The sequence below is a fragment of the Ostrinia furnacalis genome, unplaced genomic scaffold (assembly GCF_004193835.3).
Source record: "Ostrinia furnacalis isolate ACB-3 unplaced genomic scaffold, ASM419383v2 OfSCF6011, whole genome shotgun sequence".
Taxonomy (NCBI): Eukaryota; Metazoa; Arthropoda; class Insecta; order Lepidoptera; family Crambidae; genus Ostrinia; species Ostrinia furnacalis.
This window is the reverse complement of record NW_021136250.1, coordinates 79,039-103,912: the sequence shown is the minus strand read 5'-3', so window position 1 is coordinate 103,912 and position 24,874 is coordinate 79,039. Positions and strand designations below refer to the sequence as shown.

General features: G+C 37.8%; 1 protein-coding gene across 2 annotated transcripts in view; it reads left to right on the top strand.

Annotated features, from left to right (window-relative positions):
- LOC114361860 (mannosyl-oligosaccharide alpha-1,2-mannosidase IA) overlaps nucleotides 1-23,033 on the top strand; it is a 76,506-nt gene extending 53,473 nt beyond the window's left edge. For both annotated transcript variants that reach the window (XM_028317073.1, XM_028317074.1), the window contains exons 3-10: nucleotides 3,007-3,186; nucleotides 5,412-5,514; nucleotides 7,637-7,744; nucleotides 12,485-12,712; nucleotides 14,191-14,329; nucleotides 15,858-16,002; nucleotides 16,925-17,041; nucleotides 18,767-23,033. In XM_028317073.1, the coding sequence (XP_028172874.1) occupies nucleotides 3,007-3,186; nucleotides 5,412-5,514; nucleotides 7,637-7,744; nucleotides 12,485-12,712; nucleotides 14,191-14,329; nucleotides 15,858-16,002; nucleotides 16,925-17,041; nucleotides 18,767-18,922 (1,176 nt within the window). In that variant the 3' untranslated portion in view covers nucleotides 18,923-23,033. The remainder of the gene's footprint in view (nucleotides 1-3,006; nucleotides 3,187-5,411; nucleotides 5,515-7,636; nucleotides 7,745-12,484; nucleotides 12,713-14,190; nucleotides 14,330-15,857; nucleotides 16,003-16,924; nucleotides 17,042-18,766) is intronic.
- Nucleotides 23,034-24,874: the final 1,841 nt, after the last annotated feature.

Below are 24,874 nucleotides of genomic sequence, written 5' to 3'. Positions count from 1 at the left end.
GAGCAAAAAAATGGCTACTGGTTAACATCGCGCGTTAACTTGGAGCTAAAAATGGGTCAAAGTTACGCGTCGTGTCACAACGCTTATAATAAAAATGTACGAGCACTTGCACAAAATAGTTGTTACAACCAACCTTTTGTTGGGTCTAATTCTCGTCACTGAGACCGCTCGGACACCGAGCCCACAGCGTGGTAGGGGTGGGGTTGCCCGCTCTTTTGTTTTTTAATACTACTACGCTGAATATTGTGTGCGGATTGGGTTGTCGTACAGGGGTACTACATGGTAAAATAAATCTCGGAGGCGAAAACAGGATAATTTCTTTTGTATGAGATAAACATAATTTTGTTACTAGCGGTATCACCCATAAACACTTCGCATAATTAGGGTTCCCGCTCCGGCACCATGACAATCAAAATAAAGTATCTGTAATAGTAACGTTTGGTACACTAGGCAGTTAGGCACCAATTCCGAGAAAACTTCGAACTCTATCTTTCGCTTTCACTCATTCTAGATTGCGAGCTTGAATGAGAGGGACGGATGGGGAATATTAAATATCTTTGCCGTTGTTGCTATATCATTGAAAGTGGGAGTGATTGCCCTAGTTATGAACAATCGGTGGTAATGCGGGCCTATGCGCCTGGTCAAGTGCCACCCACCGCCGCCGCACTGCGCCGGACGACAGTTTCCTGCGCCCGCGCCGTTACCACAACCTGATCATTTAATCCCGTAGTTCCTTTGGACTTTTTGCTCCAATGCATACTACGAAACGCCTCTAGCTGTAGGCGCTAAGTTGTTAGTGAATATGAAGTTGTTGTTAGATTAACGATTTTTTTATACCTATCATATAATGATTTCCTTATTGTCTGTTTATTTAGACCCTTATTTCCATAAGGGGAAATCTTTTTCTTTGCCCTAGCTATTTCCCATTATTTTGGGTCGGGTCTCCTCGTTCTAGGTCACCAGATGGGAAATATCAGGTATAAATGTTTATCAAATACGATATTTACGATCCACCCTCTATCTATTGTGAATGCTTTTCTTGATTAAAAAGAAACAATTTATCCAAGCCTCCCTCCACTATAGTGGAGGAGGCTCATAGTCCAGCAGTGGACTGTAAAGGGCTGTTGATGATGATGATCCAAGCCAAAAATAAATATGTCTTCTCTGAGGAATTCGGTTTCAAATCGTCTTTTCACTTTCGGCTACTCTGGGTCAAATACGTCCGTAGCGTGTCCCGTTATGTACTTACGTACGTGACGTTATTTTTATTGGTGTTGTAAAGTAATAAAATTTTAATTCTTTACTTTATGTTGTATGCAAGTTAGCGAATTAACAAAGAAAAATAAAATTGGGTTAGAGAAAAGTGCGTTACCCGACTCTTGTCTATGTAGTGATTCTCTACATTCTTTGTTATCTGAGAGACCGCTTCTCCGCTGTGTTCGTGTAGGTAACTCATTGTTCCTCTAAATACCATTTTCAGAACCGAGTATCATCTTAAGTTGCTGACCTATTGACGTAATTTTAGTCATCTATATTTTCAAAGATACGCTTTTTCCTATCCATACTCTATGTGTTTATTACAGAAAGTTTTTCAAACAGTTATGTTTAAGATATCCAGGACGTATTCGTCTCTTCGGGTGCGTCTCATCCTAGATATATTAAGCGGCGCCCATTAGGTAATTAAGTACAGCTAGAGCTAGTAATTGTGGCTAATGACAAATCGCGGCGCGCGCGCAGCCTCCGAGCAAACGACGCACTTTGGAATTAAGCGCTTCGACTGACTCATCTCCGCTTCCGAGTAACGTAAGATAAACATAGGCACTACTTATTACTATATCTGATAATAACCTAAGGTGGTACAACTATGTTGATTGATATAAATGTTAAATACATAGTTTATTTAGCTCCTGTTAATATTGTTCCCTATTTATGTATTATTTTGTACGTCTATCGACAGGCAAGAATAGATCTAGGTTTGGATGGGAGTCCATTTTATTTTATATTCCCAGAGAATCACCATATAAAAGGTTAAGGTGAGATAGAGTCGAGCTGCTGAAACTTGTCAAAGACAGTTTTGTTGCAGTTATATTGATTAAACATTTTTGAAAGAATGTGACCTTATTCTGAACAGCCAATTTTATTGATTTTCTGTTAAAATTATTGATTTTAGCTCGCCTTAACANAAAAAATGGCTACTGGGTAACATCTCGCATTACCTCGGAGCAAAAGAATGGCTACTGGGTAACATCTCGCATTACCTCGGAGCAAAAAATGGCTACTGGTTAACATCGCGCGTTAACTTGGAGCTAAAAATGGGTCAAAGTTACGCGTCGTGTCACAACGCTTATAATAAAAATGTACGAGCACTTGCACAAAATAGTTGTTACAACCAACCTTGTGTTGGGTCTAATTCTCGTCACTACACTGCACAACTTAAAATAATGAGACCGCTCGGACACCGAGCCCACAGCGTGGTAGGGGTGGGGTTGCCCGCTCTTTTGTTTTTTACTACTACTGCGCTGAATATTGTGTGCGGATTGGGTTGTCGTACAGGGGTACTACATGGTAAATTAAATCTCGGAGGCGAAAGCAGGATAATTAAAGATTGGCCTTATGTTAGATTCGTACACATACTCACTCACAAATTGGATATTAAATACAAATAGTCTGAAACCCACTTATTCACCAATACCATAATTTGACAAATCAAGCCATCAATCATAGGTACACAACACACTCAATACTTTAGAAGGCTCTCGGCTCAATGGCGTTCTAGCTCGCGGCCAACGTTCGAATGCCACAAGGAATATCTTTTTGTTATCCCGTACGACTCCCCGCGTTCCTCAGGTGTAATTTGATAGCCAAATCAGCGTTAATCCTTTCGTTGCTAACACTTCATTGGTTGGGTTTTTATTGGCGGTCAAACTGTAGATCCTGGTCGCACAGGAGTTGCAGTGGTGGGATCTTTTGAGGCTTGTTTCTAAAACACCTTTTTTTATTACCCAGGACTCCGACCTCTCAGTGTTCGAGACCACCATCCGATTCGTGGGTGGTCTGCTCTCGTGCTACGCGCTGACCGGCGATGCGGTGTTCAAGGACAAAGCGGCGGAAGTGGCGGACGCTCTGCTGCCGGCCTTCGAGACACCTACTGGCCTGCCATATGCGCTCATAAACCCGTCTACTAAGGTAAGATTGTCTTGAAGCTTCATCTTAGATTAAGCCATCTATACAGGGTGTAGCTTCATCTTAGATTAAGCCATCTATACAGGGTGTTAGGTAAATGGGTATATGAGCCGACACTAGCCCATGTTAACATGGTCATATAAATGGTATGGTGAAGTCAGAAATTTGATATCATCATTTTTTTTTTTATTTTCATACAAAATAAATTTTATTATATCCGATTTGTATGAAAATTAAAATAATTAAAATGAAGATATCAATTTTCTGACTTCACCATACTATTTATATGACCATGTTAACATGGGCTAGTGTCGGCTCATATACCCATTTACCTAACACCCTGTAGAGCGGTTTCGTATTAGGCCCGATCCGAATCCGTGAAAATACGGCCCGGAGAAGACTTGGAACTTGTTACTTATATGTATGGTAGTTTATACACTAGATCCGATATGATATAGTCACCCATTAACACCCAATATTTTGCAGTCAAGTGATTTTGACGATGCTCTTGGTCAGAAATAGTTTTACTATTACTGCAAATATGAGTTAGAATTGATTTTAACTAAGGGCATCGGTCAATACCACTTTTGTCTGATTTTTACAGTCAAGATTAGTTATGATCGAAATTAGTTTTTTTGACTGTAACATAATTATACTCGTAGGTACATTGACTTGACTTATCTTGAGTATCTTGATAGTGATAATAGATTTACTGATTAAACTCAATATTTATTTGAGCATGAGTGCACTAAACTCAGCGATTAGCTGATTTTGTTGTTTAGCAAAATAAAATTAAATATCGACGACTTGTATAAATAACATTTCTTGCTAGCTTGCAAGAAACTGTACTTCTTTTGTACATCTTTATTTATTGTTTTGTTTTGACAATGGTAGCTGCGTCAATTCCGCTGATCATCTCAAGTGGCTCTACTATTAATTAAAGTGGTGTTCGCGAACAAAAACAGTACGTAACAGTAACACACATTAAGCAAGCAAAAACTTTTAAGTGCTTATTAAACAATCTTAAGAGCCACTGAACACCTAATAGGGGCTGAGATATCATATTAGCAGGTAACAGGAGCACCTCTTACGCCGTCATAGTTGGATAATTTTTGTAATAAGGCAAAAACGGTAACGCAATATCCGCCACTTACGAGTATTTAATAATTAAAACTCTACTAACTTTTTATTAAATTAAAAAACGCTATTAAAACTTGTAAACCACGCTCAAAAGTAAGATTGTTTTATTAATACGGGCTTAAGGTACACAAAGAACCAACAAAACTTGTGTAAGAAGATTGTGAGGAGGGCGCGAAGTAACTTAGTTTCGGTCTTGTAATCACTCCGAAATCATATTACCGCCGGATATAAAGTTCGGGGGTTCGTGTTGGTCAATATAAAGGATATAGAAACGATTCCATAATAGCTGTTTTATTTTACTCGCAATAAAGGATACTTGGGGGAGGCCTTTGTTCAGCAGTGAACGTCATTCGGCTGAAACGAAGGAACGAAAGGATACTTTAATGGTTTTTTCCTAATTCAGTAACCATGCATTTAAACTTGAAACATTAAATTAATTTGATTGTTAAATTAAACCTATGTCAATTATACTTATTACAATAAAGCACAATATTCAAGTAAACTATTCGAATACAGTTTTTTTTATTATTAGTTTACGCATGCGGCTAAACAGAAATGAAAATGATATAATTAGTGGTATTGCACAAAATTCACTTGAAAAATTCATCATCTTCGTATATTACACGAATGAATTCAACAAAAAAATACTAATAACTCGGATTTATTGGAAAGTAAATTTTGAATTACATTAATTGATTCCGCATTCTTGACTAAGTATTATGTTTTATAAATATGTATTAGCATAACATACCGTTACTTTACCAATGTAAACTAACTGCAGTAAGACGTATTTCATGTAACATGGAAAGCGTTGGGGGAGGCCTATGTTCAGCAGTGGACGTCCTATGGCTGAGATGATGATGATGATGATGATTTCATTTAACGCAATACAATTTGGAGCAACTGAAACTAATTAGAAAAATATCCATACAACAACAAACATAAGCAAAGGATGACTCACGAAAAGTCATCACCGGCAATAGTTATCATAGGTACCGAATATCGCTTGAATAAACTAAAGGGCGATATTCGTACATTATGCAAGCGATATTCGCTTCCAATACTAATTAAATGTGCGATATTTTCAGGTCGGTCGTCAGTACCATTGGTCAGGCCCCAACAGCATCCTCTCCGAAGTGGGCACCCTTCACATGGAGTTCACGTACCTTAGTGACGTCACCGGCAAAGATGGTACGCCAATGATACATTTCATTATATTAGTTAGCGATCACTAGATATAGCCTGACCAGGAACATAAAAACCCTGGCATAGAGGCGCTTCAATTGCATTTGATAGTGCAACACTGAGTACAGTCGTACATGTGTTAAATTAATAGGCTAAATTTATGTATCAGGATTCAGGATTACGGGCTAATTTGATATTTTCATAAATTAACGAAAAATATTATTAAAGGTAACCTGGTTTAAATAAATTAAATGAAACCATCAATCGAGCTAGTAGGATTTATTTTATTATTCATCAATAATCAAATTCAGAACTTGAATATTCAACTGCAATGTCTGCTCATGAACGCTTCAAACTCGGTACTTCTTTCCCAATTCCATAAAATTCAAAACTTAGAAAGTGACAAAAAACTTTAAAATAGGTAGTTGAAACAGACTACAGCTAATTTTCATAGTGGACTGTACTATACGATAAACATGTCAGTCAATTTGACAACCTTTGTCGGAAACATTATTCAATGAAAATATTGTCCGAACCCTTAGTATTTCTCTTCGACAAATACATTAACACATCGTGAACCACTTTTCTTTCACGACTATAAAAATATTTTAGCAATTTAATTCACAAAATCAATTGCAAACATTTAAAATAAAGTTTGTTTACACTTTGACAACAATAGACTGACATGCAAGGTGACATGTCAATGAAGTTTTCAGTTACTGTTGCCATTAAAAGAAATTAGTACCATTAGTTTTCCGCAACATGGCGAGGGTTTTTATGTTCCTGGTCAGGCTATACATGAATTAACCTTTAGAAAATCTGTTTTCTAATAAATATAAATTATCACATCAAGTGTTACTGTTGTGATTGTATCAAAAAGGATACGCTGTATGTTCGCTGCCTGTTATTTCATATTTTAAGATTGATATTTTTCAATATGCATACGATATGATGAAAATTTTAATTAGTGACATATCACTGCGATTTCACACGATACATATCTCGTTGGGTGTCGAACTGTCGATGCTATCAAATTCCGTCCTTCATTATCGTAAGCTAGAAATAACGCAAAATTAAAAAAAATACAAAATGATACCGTGTAGGATACTTTACATAAATAAATGTCTCCGAACGTGCCAACACCGTCAAGGAAAAAACAACGCGTTGGCTCATTTTGCCAGCATAACAATCCTTATTGGTCAAATAAATCAATTTATTTTATAAAATATGACTTGCATAGGTATGTACCTATTAGGTTGAATGAGGAAATGCTGGAGGTTTGTTCCGTTTGCATTGTTCCACAAAAAGTCAGCAGCGGGAATTATTTTTATTTCGTATCTATGAAATTTGTATATATAAATTTTCATTTCATTATTAAAACCATTTTATTGGTTAAGTAAAGTAATAATAATAATTGTCTATTACAACTCCCTTTGAAAATATTATCGAAAAACGATAGATGTCCACTATTTTTTTTAAATAATAATATCTCTATATTTTCTGATTTATAAACATCTTCTTCATTAACTTCATGTTTATAAATAACTTCTTTCATTCTATATCTCGAATCTCGATCTTCTATTATAAAAATACATGAGCATATTCATTTTACACAATACCATGTGTGATGATGACGTATGACGATAAAATCATTACAGCTGGGTAAACAATTTTGTTTGTGTTGTTATGTAAATGGTGCCAGTCGATTTGGTAATTTTGCAAGCCGGTTATTTGACTTAATTGCACAAGTTCATTGAGAGCAAAAAAAATACTTAATTGTCAATTATTTATTTCTAAGACTTATTAGAACACTTTGGTTTCTATACCAAGGTTTTGTGGTTCTACTCTACAGGCATAAGGCTTAAATTTATGGAACCATGGGATACCTCACTTATACCTTAATTGGCAGAATTGGTCTTGGAATTCTTCATATGAATGTTTCACATTGCACACAAATATAACTTCTGTAGGCCTACAATTCGCGTCCCGATAAGCAGTTATCGATTTTACGCGATAAGCCCATACTTTTTGACATAAATCGTCGATATTATCACGGCGCGCATCCTAGCCCGGCTGAGACAGAAATCGTATTGAGATTTTAACATTATCATTTGTTTTCGTGTTTCAGTGTACAGGCAGAAGGTGGACCGAATCCGCGAGGTGCTGAACAACGCTGAGAAACCTAACGACCTCTACCCGAACTTTATCAACCCGCGCACTGGACAGTGGGGACAGAGTGAGTCCACATTACTTTATCATGCATAATTAACTATCCATCTGTCGAGATGAACCACTTTATCACCCTTAGTTAACTATCCATATGCTAAGACAGACAGAGTTTTCTTTCTAGCTAGCTAACTACTCACTACCTTCACCGGTTGGGTTTCTAGGACTTTATCAACCCGCGCACTGGACAGGGGGGACAGAGTGAGTCCACATTACTTTATCACGCTTATTTAACTACTCTTCAAGAAGGAACACATAGTACAGGGCCTCTAACTGCCTAGCTAGACTGACGATCTGGTGACGTTTATGGGCAATCAAATACCTGGATGCTAACTGGAAATTCGTGGGGAGCTTTTGTCCAGTATCAGACGAGAACTTCAAGTCTGCTATCCCCCAGACTACTCAACCTTCACTGGTTGCGTTTCATTGGCATCCAAAAGAGTCCTGAACCTGGATATACTCGTACAGGAGTTGTAGTGCAAAAGAGACGAGGAAAAAAGGACTAACTTTTGTCCATGATTGATGTAATGATGATGACCTTTATTTAACAAGCATGTCGAGCAATTCATGCTTTAAACATGGACCTATAAAAAAAGTCGAACGGATTCTCATCAACAAAATACTGTGACATTAGGATATACCAGCTCGCCTGTACGTACAGGCCGGCACGCACACATTCATACCCTGATACACCACTTCGAGTGCAAACTTCACACAGTTGACACATTTACGCGGCGAAAAAAAAACACAAATACGACATGTCTTGCGTGGTGAAATTGTGTAAAAACCGTTCTGATCGAACGAACAAAAATCAAGGAATCACATTTCACAGGTAAACTAATAATAATCTAATCACTTATTTCCCCGATTTTATAAACATTAAAATATTAAAATCAAACGTCAATCACCCGACAAAATAATACGTCAAAAGCCAGTGTTCTCAGTTATTTACGTGGGAAAATTACCCGAAAAGTGGGAAATCTATAATTTTAAGACTTTTTAGGTTTTTATTACGCATACTATTGAAATAAAATAATGTATCATAATAACTGTGTTTTAATGGGATAATATATATTTTCGTAGGCAGATTTGATCCTTCCCAAGGGCGTGGAACTACGAAATTCAAATTTTCTTATATTTTTGCAAGTCAGTGTCAGGTTGTATGTTAAAATCTATCAGAGATAATAATATTGATGATACATAAGAATATGATTACGTAGGTACACAAGATTGATAATTTGTAACTGCGTGAATCGTACCTGACACTGACTTGCAAACAAAGTAAGAAAATTTGAAAATTTCGCGTCTACCTCAACGTATTCATCTTTCATCCTTTTCAAATGGCACGATATAATTTTGAGCAAGCCGCGCATATTGTGGCGACACCACTTGGCCACGGGCGGCGTGTGCGTGGCGCTGAACATGGCCACTCTTCGCTGCTGGGGCTTATTCCACTATTCCCGTTTTGTTCACTATTCCCCGTTATATTAGAATTTTATTTTTAACATTGTAAGCTCCAATTGGCGTTAACGGGGAATAGTGAACATAAAGTTTACTAATCCCCGTTGACGGGGATTGTCAATGGGGAATAGTGGAATAAGCCGCTGCTGGTGGCCGCACGCGCTGGAAATCTGGTCCAGCTGCTGTCTGATGACTGCTAAAGTGTAAGAGTCTCACCTTAGTCCCACAGTGATATTGAGCAAGCCGCGCATATTGTGGCGACACCACTTGGCCACCGGCGGCGTGTGCGTGGCGCTGAACATGGCCACTCTTCGCTGCTGGGGCTTATTCCACTATTCCCCGTTGACAATCCCCGTCAACGGAGATTAGTGAACTTTTTGTTCACTATTCCCCGTTATATTAGGATTTTTTTTAACATAGTTATTAGTTAAATTACTTTAGGTATACTACCTTAATTAACATATTGTTACTAACCAAATAATTTCATAGTCCCATTTAAGTTTCTTGTATTTAGGCTAAGTTTTTATTCAATAAATTTATCTTATCTTATCTTATTGTAAGCTCCAATTGGCGTTAACGGGGAATAGTGAACATAAAGTTTACTAATCCCCGTTGACGGGTATTGTCAATGGGGAATAGTGGAATAAGCCGATGCTGGTGGCCGCACGTGCTGAAGATGTGGTCCAGCTGCTGTCTGATGACTGCTACAGTGTAAGAACCTCACCTCTGTCCCACAGTGATGTTGAGCAAGCCACGCATGTTATGACGACACCACTTGGCCACCGGCGGCGTGTGCGTGGCGCTGAACATGGCCACTCTTCGCTGCTGATGGCCACACGCGGTGAAAATCTGGTCCAGCTGCTGGCGGAAGTCGGAGGCCTGTTCTGATGAGCCTTCGAAGAGCTTGTCCGCCTCGTCTATTATTAGCCAGCGGACTCTGAAAGTCGGAACTGGTTAGGGGCCGTCCACGGACGGATTCTCATCAACAAAATACTGTGACATTAGGATATACCAGCTCGCCTGTACGTACAGGCCGGCACGCACACATTCATACCCTGATACACCACTTCGAGTGCAAACTTCACACAGTTGACACATTTACGCGGCGAAAAAAAAACACAAATACGACATGTCTTGCGTGGTGAAATTGTGTAAAAACCGTTCTGATCGAACGAACAAAAATCAAGGAATCACATTTCACAGGTAAACTAATAATCTAATCACTTATTTCCCCGATTTTATAAACATTAAAATATTAAAATCAAACGTCAATCACCCGACAAAATAATACGTCAAAAGCCAGTGTTCTCAGTTATTTACGTGGGAAAATTACCCGAAAAGTGGGAAATCTATAATTTTAAGACTTTTTAGGTTTTTATTACGCATACTATTGAAATAAAATAATGTATCATAATAACTGTGTTTTAATGGGATAATATATATTTTCGTAGGCAGATTTGATCCTTCCCAAGGGCGTGGAACTACGAAATTCAAATTTTCTTATATTTTTGCAAGTCAGTGTCAGGTTGTATGTTAAAATCTATCAGAGATAATAATATTGATGATACATAAGAATATGATTACGTAGGTACACAAGATTGATAATTTGTAACTGCGTGAATCGTACCTGACACTGACTTGCAAACAACGTAAGAAAATTTGAAAATTTCGCGTCTACCTCAAAGTATTCATCTTTCATCCTTTTCAAATGGCACGATATAATTTCGTCTACATTTCCAAGTAACATATCTGCCCATAGATATGTTTTTCTTAAGATAAATGGGTAAAATGTTTTGGCTAACATGGCATCCCTAAATTCACTCACACAATAGACAAACGCCAAAATTTTGCGTCACAGTTTTGTTGTAGCGCGAGTTCCGTCCGCCTTTTTTTATAGGTCCATGGCTTTAAATTAGTACTATATCTACTACATTTAAATTACACGACGATAGTCAGATCGAAGGCTCAATGACTGCAAATCACCTTGGGGTCAAGGGTCACGGGTTCGAACACCAGCCCAGTTAATTTTGAATGTAAATCTTTTCTAAATTGAAATAGATCGGAATAGTGTCCATTGAGTTTAGCTCGATATAGTAAAGGTCAAATGTTTCATTTGGTAAATTGTTGTTAAGAGTCTATATTAAGTCTGTCTGGTTACATATTAACTATCGTTATTTCTAAAATTAGAAACTCCAGCTCACATATTTATCTATCGAATGGTTTCCCATGACTTTCTTCCATTTCGAGAATATCCAAGTGCAAAAGTCGTTTCTATTAACGAACCAACAAGGTGCGTGCTCCAAGGCTCTTCCTAATTTAATCAATTATTACTCGGTTACTACACGCACATTACTTTGTCCCATAGGCTCTACATTATTTATGTGCTAAGCACGCAAGATACTGAAACTGTTTTGTTTAGATACTGAAGCGTAAGAATGAGCGTTTACGTTTTAGATACTTAAGCGTAAAATAAGAACAAACAAAAATAGCCCAACCATTTTTCTAACATTTTGTTACTCATTCACTTCTCGCCGCACCAATGTTTACACTTGATGACTTACATTTATGTTCATATACGCAACAGACATTGACACATTGCTACGCGTGTCTTGAATGAATTTCTTATAGTTCCAAAATACTGAACTGTCCTATGCCTGACATTGACAGTGGGGCGCCACCGTCAATACCGGATCGCTAGTTCCGATTTTTGCCATGTTGGAAACCATATAGTTGAACGATGGTAGCGCCCCCCTGTCATTGAGTTTGGTGGGACAGTTCAGCGTGGGTCACCTATATCACGGGATGTTTGTCCTCCCGTGGTTAAATTTGTGATTAGCCTAAGAGCGATTTGGCACTACGTGTACGATCCGAATCCGTCAATCTTGAAAACTTACTAGAGAAATCTGTTGACGGATATCGGAATAGTGCGTTATCATTATTATGTCAGCCACAGGACATCCACTGCTGAACATAGGCCTCCCGTAATGATTTCTATATCGACCATTTGGTAGCGTTGTCAGTAGCATTCATTGAATCTTCCTGCGTGCAGTTGTTTGGGCACGCAGGCCACTCTTGTAGCAGAGTTTTGGGCTGATACTGTGTGGGTTTGTTGTAGACATGACAAGAAGAAGATTTGGTAGCGGCCTGCATCCAGCGCTTCCTTTATGAGATAGTTCTACGACAACTCCGGACCGTATTCCCACGATTTCGAATCGGACGTGGCACGAATCCGCTCGCGATATTGCAAAACCAATCAAAATCAAATAAAATGACTGATGACTGTTTCCAGAGCACATATCGCTGGGCGCGCTCGGCGACTCGTTCTACGAGTACCTGCTGAAGGCCTGGCTGGTGTCCGACCGGGAAGACTCGCAGGCGCGCGTCATGTTCGACGCCGCCATGCAGGCCGCGCTCGACAAGATGCTACGCGTGTCGCCCTCCGGCCTGGCCTACCTCGCCGAGGTGAAGTACGGCCGCGTGTTCGAGGAGAAGATGGACCACCTCTCGTGCTTCGCAGGTCGGTATAGATAATGTTATCGAGGACGGTATTTGCATGCAGCACGTCACTATTGCCACATGTTTGAGATGATGAAACACAACTAAGTATCGTGATTTACATGTCAGTATCGATAGGGTTGAGGCGATATTTGGTCGCTGCACATCACTACTGCTGCGTGTTCGAATAGATGTGGACCATCGCCATCAGTATCGATAGGGTTGAGAGCCGTATTTGTCCACTGCACGTTGCTGCGTGTTAAAGTGGATAAATTTAAGAGCAGCTTCGTGACTATACAACGATGCTCATGTAAGGGTTAAGGAACGAACGCATGCATAAATTCGAATTTAATTTCAACAATAAATAAGGTCAACACAATAATTCCATGGCGGATCTCGCCCTTGAACATTTTAACCGTTAAAATGCAAATAATTGTCATCGGCCGTACAATAGGCACTGACCCACGAAGCTATTATGTTATTGAAATAATTTCCAACGCTCTATCGCAAATATGCCGCCATTAGCAAGACACACGTGGCCAATTAAGGACACGGAAACTGGCCGTCGGTGTATATTATAATGCATGGTACCCAAACAGGTTCATCACGCTTCGCTAGTCAACTACAATGAATTTCCCAAAACATAATGCTTCAATGATACATTACTGAATTATGGATTTTGAATAATGGTAATGTATGTAATTGTATTTTTTATCATCTAATTGTGTGTGTATGTATGCCGCTGGGCATCAATCTCGGCTTAATTTTTTTGCAATCATATAGCTTCATTCAAAATTTTAAATGTCTGTGAATTATTACCATTCTTCATTGTTACAACACATTTTACCGTGATGAATATCCTAATATGAATCCTACTAGTCTTTAGACACTTAATTGTTAAAGCGAACTATAGATTATGTCACAACAAGAGTAAAATAACAACAACGCATCTAATACAATCAGGGCCGGATCGTGAATTTGTGGGGCCCTGGGCTGAAACTTCTTATGACGTTATCACGTAAAAATATCGTCCGTAAACCGACTTTACAGACAACTATTTTTTTTTTTTTTTCAAATTATTGTCTACTTTTTAGCGGGATCTGGGGGCCCCTTGTAACCCCGGGGCCCTGGGCTGCAGCCCAATCAGCCCATAGGTAGATCCGGCCCTGAATACAATAATATGCTCATGTATAATGCAATGAATAACTAAAGCAACCATGTTCGCTCTAACACCGAATATTTATAATAATAACAGTAAATACACTTTATTGTACTAGAAAACAGAAACCTAAAAGAAATATTAAAAGAGACGGCACAACTTTATATAACGCTATGAGGCTATCTTTTAAATATTCCTTTGCCCTCGTCCATTCACATTATGTGGGGTCGGCTTTCCATATGATGTGGCACCGGTGGACTGTTTAACTTCGCAGTGGATTACCCAACAATATTATGCAAATGTTTGAAGCAATAAATAAGTTAAATAACTTCATTTTACAGGTGGTATGTTCGCGCTGGCATCGACGACTCTCGAGAACAGCCTATCGGAACGCTACATGGATGTCGCCAAGAAGCTGACGCACACCTGCCATGAAAGCTACGCGCGGGCGGACACCAAGCTTGGGCCTGAGGCCTTCAGGTATTACGCGATACAAAAGTGAAAAGTGCTTTTACATACAAAAAATTAAAAGTCAGCGGCGGTCACCATTTTATCAGTAAGAAAAGAGGCCTTGGGGTGGGTTACACCATCTTACTTTAACTTTAACAAACGTCAAGGGGGTATCCTTCCGTTTGGCCAAATTACTTTTCGCCAAATTTCACTTCGCAAACAACTTATCGCCAAAGTTTCATTTCCCAAATAAACTTTTAGCAACTGTACTTTTCGCAACTAATTCATTTGGTCAAAATATCATTTGGCCAAATTTTACTTGGCAAATGTTTAAATAGCAAATGTTTTATTTTGCCAAATATTATATCCCAAATAATTTGTTTGGTCAAATTGATACTTCACTTAATACTTACCCACCGTTTCCCACAAATAAAAGCATAAGGCAGATGATCATGGTTTTTGCATTGCAGAAAATAGTACGGTTGCAGAAAGTAGGTATTGCAGAAAATAGTAGGTTAGGTTAGGTTAGAACAGTGACCCTTAACGCGCGAAGGCGAGCGAAGCGTGCCGCGGCAGCGGCCGCCGAGCGCTAGAATCACTTCTATTGTTAATGAATCATTTGGAAATTTCGATAAAAAGAATGAAATATGAAAATTAATTTAGAACAAATTTTATATTAACTATCCACTAAACAAAATAATAACCACAAGCTAATTTGTATTCCATTTTATGCACCAATCAAATTATTTTGTAAATAGTTTATCGTGAAATATTTTTGCCAAATGAAACATTTGGCAAAACATACTTTGCCAAACGATAATTTGCTAAACAATAATATGCCAAAAACGATATTTGCGAATTAAAAGTTTGCAATAAGTTGTTTTGCTAAATGAGAATTTGCCAAATGAAAATTTGCGAAACGTTGTTTGCGATGTGATAATTTGGGAAACGTTTTTTGGCCAAACATTAGTAATCCCGTCAAGGGTCTGTCAAACTCCATATAGAAGGGACCGGTTGTTGTGGTCGCGATTGGGGTGGGGTCGTGCAATTCAACCTAAGTGTTTTACTTGGCGTGCCGTCGTCTGTACCTATACGTATAATGTTATTTAGAGGCTATGTAATAACAGTACTGTGAGAACTGCTGCCGACAAACTGTGTCACAGTTTGGCAGAAAATATTAATGTTTACTGTGTGTATTTATATGGAAAATAAATAAATAAAAAATAAATACCATTTCAGCCAATAGAAGACAAAGGACAAAGACCTCCTTCGAGAATTTCCACAGCGGCAGGGTCGACACTGCACACAAAAACCATAATATTATCCATACCATTTCAAATTCAAATTTTTAATTAGTAATGTAGACGCTTCACGGAGCACTTAACCCGTCCCAATACAGCTGTTCCTACTATCGCTTCGGAACAGCATATCGGTTAGCGCTGAGAAGTGGCGGAATCAACGTGAAACGTGTGCTGTGTGTAAGCTCATATATTTATTACCTACCCTATCATATTGTTTTGAATAATATTTTGTTAACATAGGTAATTATTGTTTTCAGATTCAGCGGCGCGGTCGAGGCGCGCGCGCAGAAAAGCAACGAGAAAGTTTATCTGCTTCGGCCCGAGACTTTCGAGAGCTACTTCATCATGTGGCGCCTCACGCGCGACCAGAAGTACCGCGACTGGGGCTGGGAGGCTGTGCAGGTACGAGCAAGCAATATAGTGACGATATTGCCTCAATATAGTGATGATATTGTCTCAATATAGTCGCGATATTGCCTCAATATAGTGGCGATATTGCCTTAATATAGTGGCGATATTGCTTCAATATAGTGGCGATATATTTTTTTTATCCACAACGAGGAAGCTCTTGGCCTGCATCTCACCTGATGGTAAGTGACGATCAGGCCGAAGGTGGAAGCGAGCTTCACCCGGAATCCTCAACCACGGAGGAACTGGCTATCTTACCTCTAACTGCCGGAACACAACAATGCTGCCTCATTATAGTGACGATATTGCGTCGTTGCGACTCCACAACGATATTGCGGATATTCACGCGATATTGTCGTCACAGTCCAGACACGGCAATATAGTGGGGACATTCCCTTCTGAATTCAATTCGAAACAGTGCTTGGGTTATTTTGGCAAAATATCTAAGTAAACAACAGGAGCAGAAATTGTTCGCCAATATTGTTCAGCAATATTGTGTTAGTGTAACAGCAATTTATGACGTTAATTTTAGATGTTTATTTTGATGACAGTCTAATTCCGAAACCGAAACCAAAAGAAATAAAAAGAATATCAAACAAAATCATGCTAAACCACGCCTATTACTTTTATAAGATACACGAGTCCTTAGCATGTTATGACGTTGACCCTTAAGAGTAGGCGCACACCGTTGATTTTTCGTCGGCCGATAGTTTAGTCGGGCAGTTGATCAGTATGGGCATGTATGGGAGTGCGCACACTACGCCGATTCGATTTGGCCGATTCTTCATACAATTTAAAATCGGGCACAACTATCGGCCAACTAAAAATCAACGGTGTGCGCCTACTCTTAAAGTCGATCATCTTTCCCAGTCCTTAGATTCGACGTCGTTCGTTAAAACCTATGAATAATTCCCAGGCGTTGGAGAAGCATTGCCGCGTGGAGGGCGGCTACACGGGGCTCGTGAACGTGTACCACCAGAGCCCGCAAGGAGACGACGTACAGCAAAGCTACTTCCTCGCCGAGACGCTCAAGGTTAGTTCATCATCATCATCATTTATCGGCCGTTTGGTGTAGTGGCAGGCCTGTTCATCTCCGCGAGTTTACATCGAAAACAAAACACGCACGATGGCCCACCTACAGGATACTATTCGACAAGGCCTCACATACGAGCGAACATTGACTCACGCACGCGTATTCTTGTGTATGATGGAAGAAAATAAAGAAAATGGTGTTCTAAATACTGTGCAGTATTTAACTGCCTAAATAATAATAAAAACACAGAATGTACTTTTTTAAGTTGCCTCAAGACACTGAGAGGTAAATAAGTAGTTAATATTATTCATGATAATTTATGCTAAATCATGTATTTCCTCCGCCATTTTCCGCAGTTTGGCACCTCACGTCACATCATTTTACCGAAGTCAGCCCTATAGCTTCGGCGCAGTGCCGATCACTGACGTTTGTCAACAAAATGTGCTTGACTCTTGAGACAGGCTAAATTACACCATATTGTTAATGACATTGAGCATACATTTTTTTAAATACCTTCGCGAAGTAAAACTTCTGTACGTAGTACTTATTATTATTCTGTGGTAGTGGTTCGAAACGAACTACTATTCCGGAGGTAGCGGGTTCGATTTCCGCACAGTACAAACATTTGTGTGCATGAACATATTTGTTTGTATTGAACTGGGTGTTTTCTATGTATAATAAGTATGTATTTACAAAAAAAAAGTATTTAAGTATGTTTATATCCGTTGTCTAGTACCCATAGTACAAGCTTTGCTTAGTTTGGGACTAGAAGCGCAGTGTAAAATGTCTAAGGATATTTATTAATTATTTATTATTAATCATCATCATCATTTCAGCCATAGGACGTCCACTGCTGAACATAGGCCTCCCCCAATGCTTTCCATGTTGATCGATTGGTAGCGGCCTGCGTCCAGGCTTCCCTGCTACCTTTACGATGTCGTCGGTCCACCTTGTAGGTGGACGTCTCACGCTGCGTTTTCCGGTACGCGGCCTCCATTCCAGAACAGTCAGTTCTGCGTACTATGTGCCCTGCCCATTGCCACTTCAGCTTGCTAATCCGTCGGGCTATGTCAGCGACTTTAGTTCGTTTACGGATCTCCTCATTTCGTTAGGCTCCTCAAGGTTAGTTGCTGATCGATTAAATTGAATAACCGTTTAATTTTCTCCGGGATAAACTTTACCTTCACTGGTTGGGTTTTTATTGGCGGTCAAGCTTTAAATCCTGGCTACACAGGAGTTGCAGCGATGGGAACGAAAGGTGGGAATAGTCCCGTGTAATCGATTGACTGTCGATGGAAGACTGTACCGCATCTCTAAACGGTCTTGTTGATAGTATTGCTTTTATAAATAATGCGCAGCGTGAGACGTACACCCACAAAGTGAATAGAAGGCATTATAAAGGTTACAGAAAGGCGCTGGATGCAGGCCGCTAGCAACTGGCCTAGTTTATCTGGAATCTGGCAATTCTGGAAATCATTGGAAGAGGCCTATGTTCAGCAATAGACGTCCTGTAGCTGGAATTATAATGATGAAATAATATCACCGATTTCAAACGCTTTTTAATACGCTAATTGGAACTGTCAATTGTTCAAGTTCTTTGGCAAATAGTTCTTTAGCTAAAATTAGTTAACACATACCAACAATATTATTTGAAGTCAAGCCTTTCAAAAACCGCTTGAAATACCTCCATTTCTTCTACAATCTAAACTCAATCTTCCTTTCCAGTACCTCTACCTACTATTCGCGGACGACAGCCTATTATCTCTAGACGAGTGGGTTCTCAACACAGAAGCGCATCCTCTCCCAGTCAAGAACAAGAATCCTTTGTACCGCGCCGCGCCGCCCGCGCCTCGTCCGAGGCCAGACGACAATACCGTGTGAGGCCTCTCAGGCCCCAAGCGAGTAGCCACCTGAGAGGTAATCTAGTCTGACGGACTTCTTAGCCTTGTATTCGGTAGGAGATACATGTTACATGTGTTGGTAACATGACGTAGCAAGACTTCCAGGCCTAAGATGCGCGCCGTGATAACTTTTATCGACGTCAAAATGTATGGGCAAAATCGATAAAGTGGCGTGATAACCGCTTATCGCGGCGCGCATCTTAGGCTTACTAGTAAATATAGCATTGTCTAATATTAAATTGCAAGAGTACTGCAGCATGAAATGTTGAATGATATGATGTCGTTTGCCCCTTAGTAAAACGTGACACGTGACATTTGTCGCCTAGTAAATACAAGGCTTAATAGGGCATTTGTGGACGAGTAAAATGTTTAATAATATTGTGGAAATATAGTCTTGGCTAACGGACATTTTTTGGGCAATACTCGAATGTTGCTGTACGCTATATTGGCGCAATATTGCTAAGCAATATAGCTCGAAGACTCGGCTCATTTATTTGAACTTTGATCAATAGATTCCTCCTTTGTTTCTTGATTGTGACCCATCTCTTGTTGGTATAAAGCAAACAAGCAATTTTTATATCAACAGAGATTAGTCTCCTAATTTATTTTTTTCCATAAAACTATTTACTTAAGTTGTATAAAAACATGAACTGGCAACTTTCTCATTAACGTTAAATAGTATTTGTTGCCTAAAAATAATGGACACAGCTCATGGATCATCAATGGCATATTAATTGTTATTCTAATTAGTTTAAACTAGATCTAATAAATTGCAAAAAAAATAAGAATTTAATTCACGTAAGTTTTAAACAGGTCTGCATGAAAACTTTGAGTGAAAATCGATAAAATAAAAGAAATTACTTCGACCATTAATAATAATGTAACTGCGATTTGATACGAATTTCATGATGATTGCTTTATTTATTTAGCTTCCTTTTAGAACTTATAAATTGTGCCACATAGTATTGCAGTCTCTCTTTTTCGCCTTGGTGGATAAAATGGAAATATACTAAACTTCATTAATTTCAATTCTTTATTTGCATAACTCTAATATATCGTATATAGCTTTGCTGAATAACAAAATGTTATTTTAATACCATAGTAAGGGGAAAAAGAGAGATCACACTTCAGATAATGGTACAACAAAATTGACACTTTTATTTATTATGTAGTACAAATCTTTGAAAAAGCGCGCAGAAGGTTTGTGATTGTGACAATTGTAAATATTATTTTGTATTCTTTTAGTGTGATTTTTTATTAAAAATCATAACTTTACTCTGTTTCTTTGTAACTCTATTGCACTTTTCTTTAATGATATTCCTTTTTCTAAGACGTGACGATTCGTAGACTTATTATATTCATCTGGTTATCAAATTGCTCATAATCTACTGCTATTCTTAGCAAAAACTTATTTTAAATATCTTATTTCTTCAATCACCCAAAAAAATTAACTAAAAATATGGCATAGTACATTTTCTCAAATCCTTAAACATTATTCTTATGACGTATAAAATTAATATCGTATGTATATTCTACCCTGTATACATTTGTAACCCAACTCAACTTTTTGAATCGTAGTTTAGGTAATTATAATAAGTAAAAGTTTAAACAAAATAATATGACGAGCCAACATAAAAACGTCATTGTATGACTCGATTTTAAAAGTAACTAAAATACACGCTAGGTTATTAAATAAAGCATAGAACTAACAGCGATTGTGGAAGCGGCTACCATTGCTCAAGTCAATTACAGAAAATGATGACGAAACGAATATTTTTAGGATCAATTCATATTATATCAATTCTCATATCAGACATTAAAACCCACATAGTCATGAAATTTTAAACAGTTGCAATAATTTTGTCTCTTTTTGTCTTATTGAAATCAACATTTGCCAGAAAGTGACAAAGTATTTATCCACTGTTTGAAATTTTATGAATAAGAGGGATAAAACTTATAAGCTTAACGCATCAGTAAGGCTTAAAGTCCTCTAGACAGCATAAAAAATAGGTTCCATTTGAAAATATTGAACCTAATTACTACTGCATGAAATGCGAATATAGACTGCCGTAAACAATTGAAAAAGAGCGGCGTATTTTACGAATATTAAATCTCCAATTCACATACGAAACCAAGTTGTATGATATCGTAAGCTGATTGAAAAATACGCCTCTATTCTTTTAATTTTCCTGCTTCATTTACCGAGTAATTCTGATGTCATTGAAATGGTATCTAAGTCCAATTGTATGTGGATGTGTATCGAAAACGGCTCAGCACTTGTGACCAATATAGTTGTTACGGGCATTATCACTGTACTTTAAGCACAAATCATATTTTCCGTTTGTGATTTAGAAATTTCACGTTATAAAATACACATTTAACTATTAATATATTAAAATGATACGATTTTATGATTCGTGGTGTTTCATGGTAGTTTTCATACAACATTTGTTTTTGCACTTATGTAGAGAAACAAATAAGTTGCAACATTTCTGTTAAAAGTCCAGTAAAAACCAAGAATCATAAAATGCTAATTTTATTAACTAAACACGATAGTCGTTTATTAGTCTAGTTTACTATTGAGGTATCTTAAACTTAACTGTACGATTTTTTATAAATAAAACAGAATATTTTTTTATTTATTGATTGATTTGATATATTTTATGTTTCGATCCGCGAACTGTGAGCGGAATTGATATTATTTTCAATCAGATCTCGTATTTGTAAACTCGAAGAGATTACAACGTTTTAAATTGTAACATAATAATTTGTTTATAGCAAACATATCCCTAAATGAATAACGTTTTGTAGTACTATTTGTAAAGGCGTAGTTGGTAGAAATCGCGAGAACGCGTGGTATAAACGTACGTCATAACTTCACAGGCCCATGTTATAGGGTTTTTTTCTTTCTTGATGTTTTATGTTGGAGTAAAAGTTGGCTGATCAGGAAAGTGAAAACCGAACTTACTCCCTTCTTTTATTCGCTATCACTTTTTGAAAACTTTCGAAAGGTATTGCATTTTTCACACGAACTTGTTACAAATCTAAATGATCTTTTTTCCTCAAATCGTTTACAAATTACCTGATCAGAAAAGTGAGAACTGGTTTGCTTTAAGTATGTATGTGATTCTAATACAAAGTTACATAATTATGTTTATTATTTAATTACTGCACCTGTTAATGAAGCATTTAAATAAATAATTTACCCTTATTGCTACTTTGTTTCGAATTAAACAATCGCTCCCGAATCAGATGCAATAATATTCTGTAACCAACACGAAGAGGTTAGACAAAGTAGGTAAATATTTGTAAATTTGTATATATTAGTCATAGACGGTAAAATATTTTAGTTTTAGGTACTTTGTGTGTAGGTATATTGTTATTTTTTAAACTAAGAGACGTGTATGTGCGTTGAATGTATGTATTTGTTTGTAATTTAACTAAATATTATCGTAAATACTGCCACGTTAACATTTTTTGTATAAGATTGCAATCTTTGGCGTTAATTACATTACTGATATTTTTGGGTATTATTGTATCTTGCCCGACTTAGCCCACGGTTGCAGCTTATGATTTGCGTGCCCAACCAATTAGATAATTCATTTAGCAAAATATATTTTAACACGCCGTATATTTTGTCACTCAGATCCAAAAATGTGAACAGTTGCACCGATATTATTACACTGCAAGTGTGTCCATATTTTTGCACCTGACGTGCTCGGCGTATCCTATCCTAAATCAGAGAATTTAATCTGACTCAATATAAAGTTATTTATTCGTGTATTGAAATTTACTATCCGAATTTGCATAATATAAACTGTGTTTGAACGTATTTATTCTATGTTACTCTGAATTACAAATGCAGTTACTCACTGTGATGGATAATCATAAAAAAAACTTAATTATCGGTATAAAATTATTTGATATTATAAGTTGAGTAATCGATCCCGTGTGTAACTGCCCCGCTGGCCGCAGCCTGTGAATCAGAGTTGTTACTGAATGTACTGCCTGTTATTTATGTAATTTATGTATGAAGTTGTAGTATTTTAAATGAATAATGTACATTTTTCGGTTATTAATTAAACATGTTTGCAAAATTTTGTCTTTTTATAACTCTCCTTTACACATACCTACTACCCAAAGTGATAAAACATTATTTCAATAAAGTAGCGTGACTGCGTGATGCTTACATTTTTTTTCATGAAGGAAGTACATAAAGAACCACTGAGAATAATCAAATAAGCAACAAAAGAAGAAAGAAAGAAGGTTTGATGTTTCATTTCTGTTGGTATTCCCTAGTAAAAAAGTTTGTTCGCTATACAACCACCATGTGTGTGTTTGCAAAACACTTATATTGACTGCATAGGGGACACGGGGTTGACTGATAGGTACTTTTTACATCAATCATTCTATACTAGACGGTGATGTTACGTATAAACATTTCGCAATATCATAAAAATTAACGAATTTTTGCTGCAGTAATTTACTGCCTAGCTCTTGCCGGCAACTTCCTTCGTGTAAATGTCGATCAAATAGCCTACGCTTACGCATAGATTTTCATCTAAATCCATCTACTCGTAGTAGTGTGAAGATAAAATACGCATCTCTAACTAAACTAACGAAAACGAATTGAATCCTGAGCGTAAACGTTTTCAGCTAAAAAACCAATCTAGTATAAATTCAAAACTCTTAATAGTTAATATTTCCTAATATTGATATCACTGCTAAATCTTAAAGGTCACACTAAATTATATCGCTGATTGTAATTAATGGTAACCCCTTCGCAATCAGTTTTCACCGAAACATTCCCCATAAACTAGCCGTTGTAGGGGTAGCCGGCCGCAGTGTCCCACCCTAATTGGACGTCCCAAATGTTAGCCCGGGACAATCGCGCGGCATTTTCGTTATGGGCTTCGTTACCTTTAGCGCCCCTTTTATAGGCCACCGCTTCGCCGGACGAGTCGTAACATCTGCTTTATTAGCACTTACGAGTTAGCGATTTGTTGATATAACCTTCATCTATTTGCAGATTGTTTGATTTAAATGGAGCAGTGTCTGAGTTTAGATAGGTATTTAGGTCACGGCATGTTAGAAAGCACTATTAGGTCCATAAATTCGACGATATTTAAAAGGACAAATATGAGAACCAAGAAGAACCTATTCTATTCTATGTGTTTCAAAAGTGGGCACACAATGTAGAGTTAATGAGCTATTGCAGATAATTAAGAGCATTTAATGCAGAGACTATGCACCACTCAGGCAGGTGTGGTGAAGGTCGAATGTTAACCTAATTAGATTCTTTATTAATAAATTACTTGCATACGTACTTCACTAATTAGTCTCATCTTTTAATATCAAGAGACTCTCACTTGCAAGAGAAGTAAAGGAGAAGATATTTAAAAACGTGAAAATAATGTTCATGAATTCTGCTGATTAAAGAAAAGCCCTCAGAGTAAATAATGCTGTACCTGATTACAGTTGCCAAATACATAAAGTACATTATTAATAAATTTCCTGCCCCATAACATGGTTAACTTACTATAAAACACCAAGGTAAAATTCCCATCCATCGATTGATTTTAGATACCGTTAGTTCCATTCAGCTAGTCAACAAATCTTTACACCTCGCTCATCAACTTGCAAAGTTCATTCCGTCTACACAAATATTGTTTCAATTAGTGGAGGGAAGACAATCTTCTTTATGGGTTCGGGACGCGCCCTGTCCCCATTCCGTGGTGCCACGGCAAAGGGTGGTGGTGGGGTTGGGTGCCGGAATCTCGCCGTGCCTTCAGGACTGAAAAGGTGCCTCGACTGACTGCCTGACGAACGCAAACCACGGCTCTCTGCAATCCCAATTTATAAACTTTAAATAATAAAAACATTTCCGATTTTATACAGTTTAAAGGTTATCAATTAGTTTACCTTTAGATAA